This window comes from Austrofundulus limnaeus, unplaced genomic scaffold (assembly GCF_001266775.1).
Source record: "Austrofundulus limnaeus strain Quisiro unplaced genomic scaffold, Austrofundulus_limnaeus-1.0 Scaffold3492, whole genome shotgun sequence".
NCBI classification, from domain to species: domain Eukaryota; kingdom Metazoa; phylum Chordata; class Actinopteri; order Cyprinodontiformes; family Rivulidae; genus Austrofundulus; species Austrofundulus limnaeus.
In genome coordinates, this window is record NW_013955894.1 from 1 (window position 1) to 963 (window position 963).

Genomic DNA, 963 nt, shown 5'->3' on the forward strand with positions numbered 1-963 from the left:
CTTTAAATGAATAACATGCTAGCTAGAAGGAGCAAAACAGCTAAAAGTAGCACAAAAACTGGCTAAAAACCTTAAATAAAAGGCTGTCTACAAGGATAAAAACAGCTAAAGGGCAGAACACAAATCAAACAGTAAAACAAACTAAAAGTATCAAAAAGCAGTAAAACTTAAGCTAAAAGCTACAAGGATCAAAATCCTAGCTAAAATCTAAACGAAAGGTAGACAAATTGCAAAAAGTAGCAAAACAAACATTAGCTAAAAGTAACAACATAATAACTAAAAGCTAAAATGATCGAACACAACCCTAAAGTATTTAATTTGCTTAAAATAGCAGATTAATGAAGTCAGAGTAGCAAAACACAAACCTAAAGCTGAAACTACCTGAAAGTAGCAAAAAGATGGTAAAACTAACGAAATGTTAGCTGAAAGCTAAAAGGGTAAAACAGTAGCTACAAGCTAAAAAACGTAAACGTCTGTGTCGATGTCAGCTCTGTTCAAATTTAAAGCTGATGTTTTTCTCTTCCTAAAAGCTGAAGTCTGAAATAAGGACTCTCAGGCACCTGCTGCAGTCAGATTTTAATGCTGATTTGGTTTTAGCAGATTTGACCTTTGACCTCCGACCCTAAAGGTCTCATCCCTCAGGACTTCTGAGCCAGGAGCGTGCTCAGTTTGATCTTCCCGTCCATGGAGGCCGTCAGACACGTGCCGCAGTCCACCGCCGAGCACCAATCCACCGTCACCACCGGCGCCTTGTGCCCGCCCAGCGACAGCACCCGGTCCAGAGCCGGCTCCCCATTGGTCAGCTGCAGAGGAGGCGGAGTCAGAGAAACCAAAGTTTAATATAAAAAATTAACACAGAGTGACAAACGATTACTGAAGTTTAAAGAAAAGAACGTGAGCTGAACGAAATGACGTTTAAAGGGGACCTATTATGCAAAACTCACTTTTTAAAGGTTTTTTTAC

General features: G+C 39.9%; 1 protein-coding gene across 1 annotated transcript in view; it reads right to left on the reverse strand.

Moving 5' to 3' along the window:
• Positions 1–557: 557 nt before the first annotated feature.
• LOC106511892 (WD repeat-containing protein 91) overlaps positions 558–963 on the reverse strand; it is a gene marked incomplete at its 5' end in the record, with an annotated part of 1621 nt that continues 1215 nt past the window's right edge. The window contains 1 exon segment of the mRNA XM_014000617.1: positions 558–803. Within this exon segment, the coding sequence (XP_013856071.1) occupies positions 639–803 (165 nt within the window).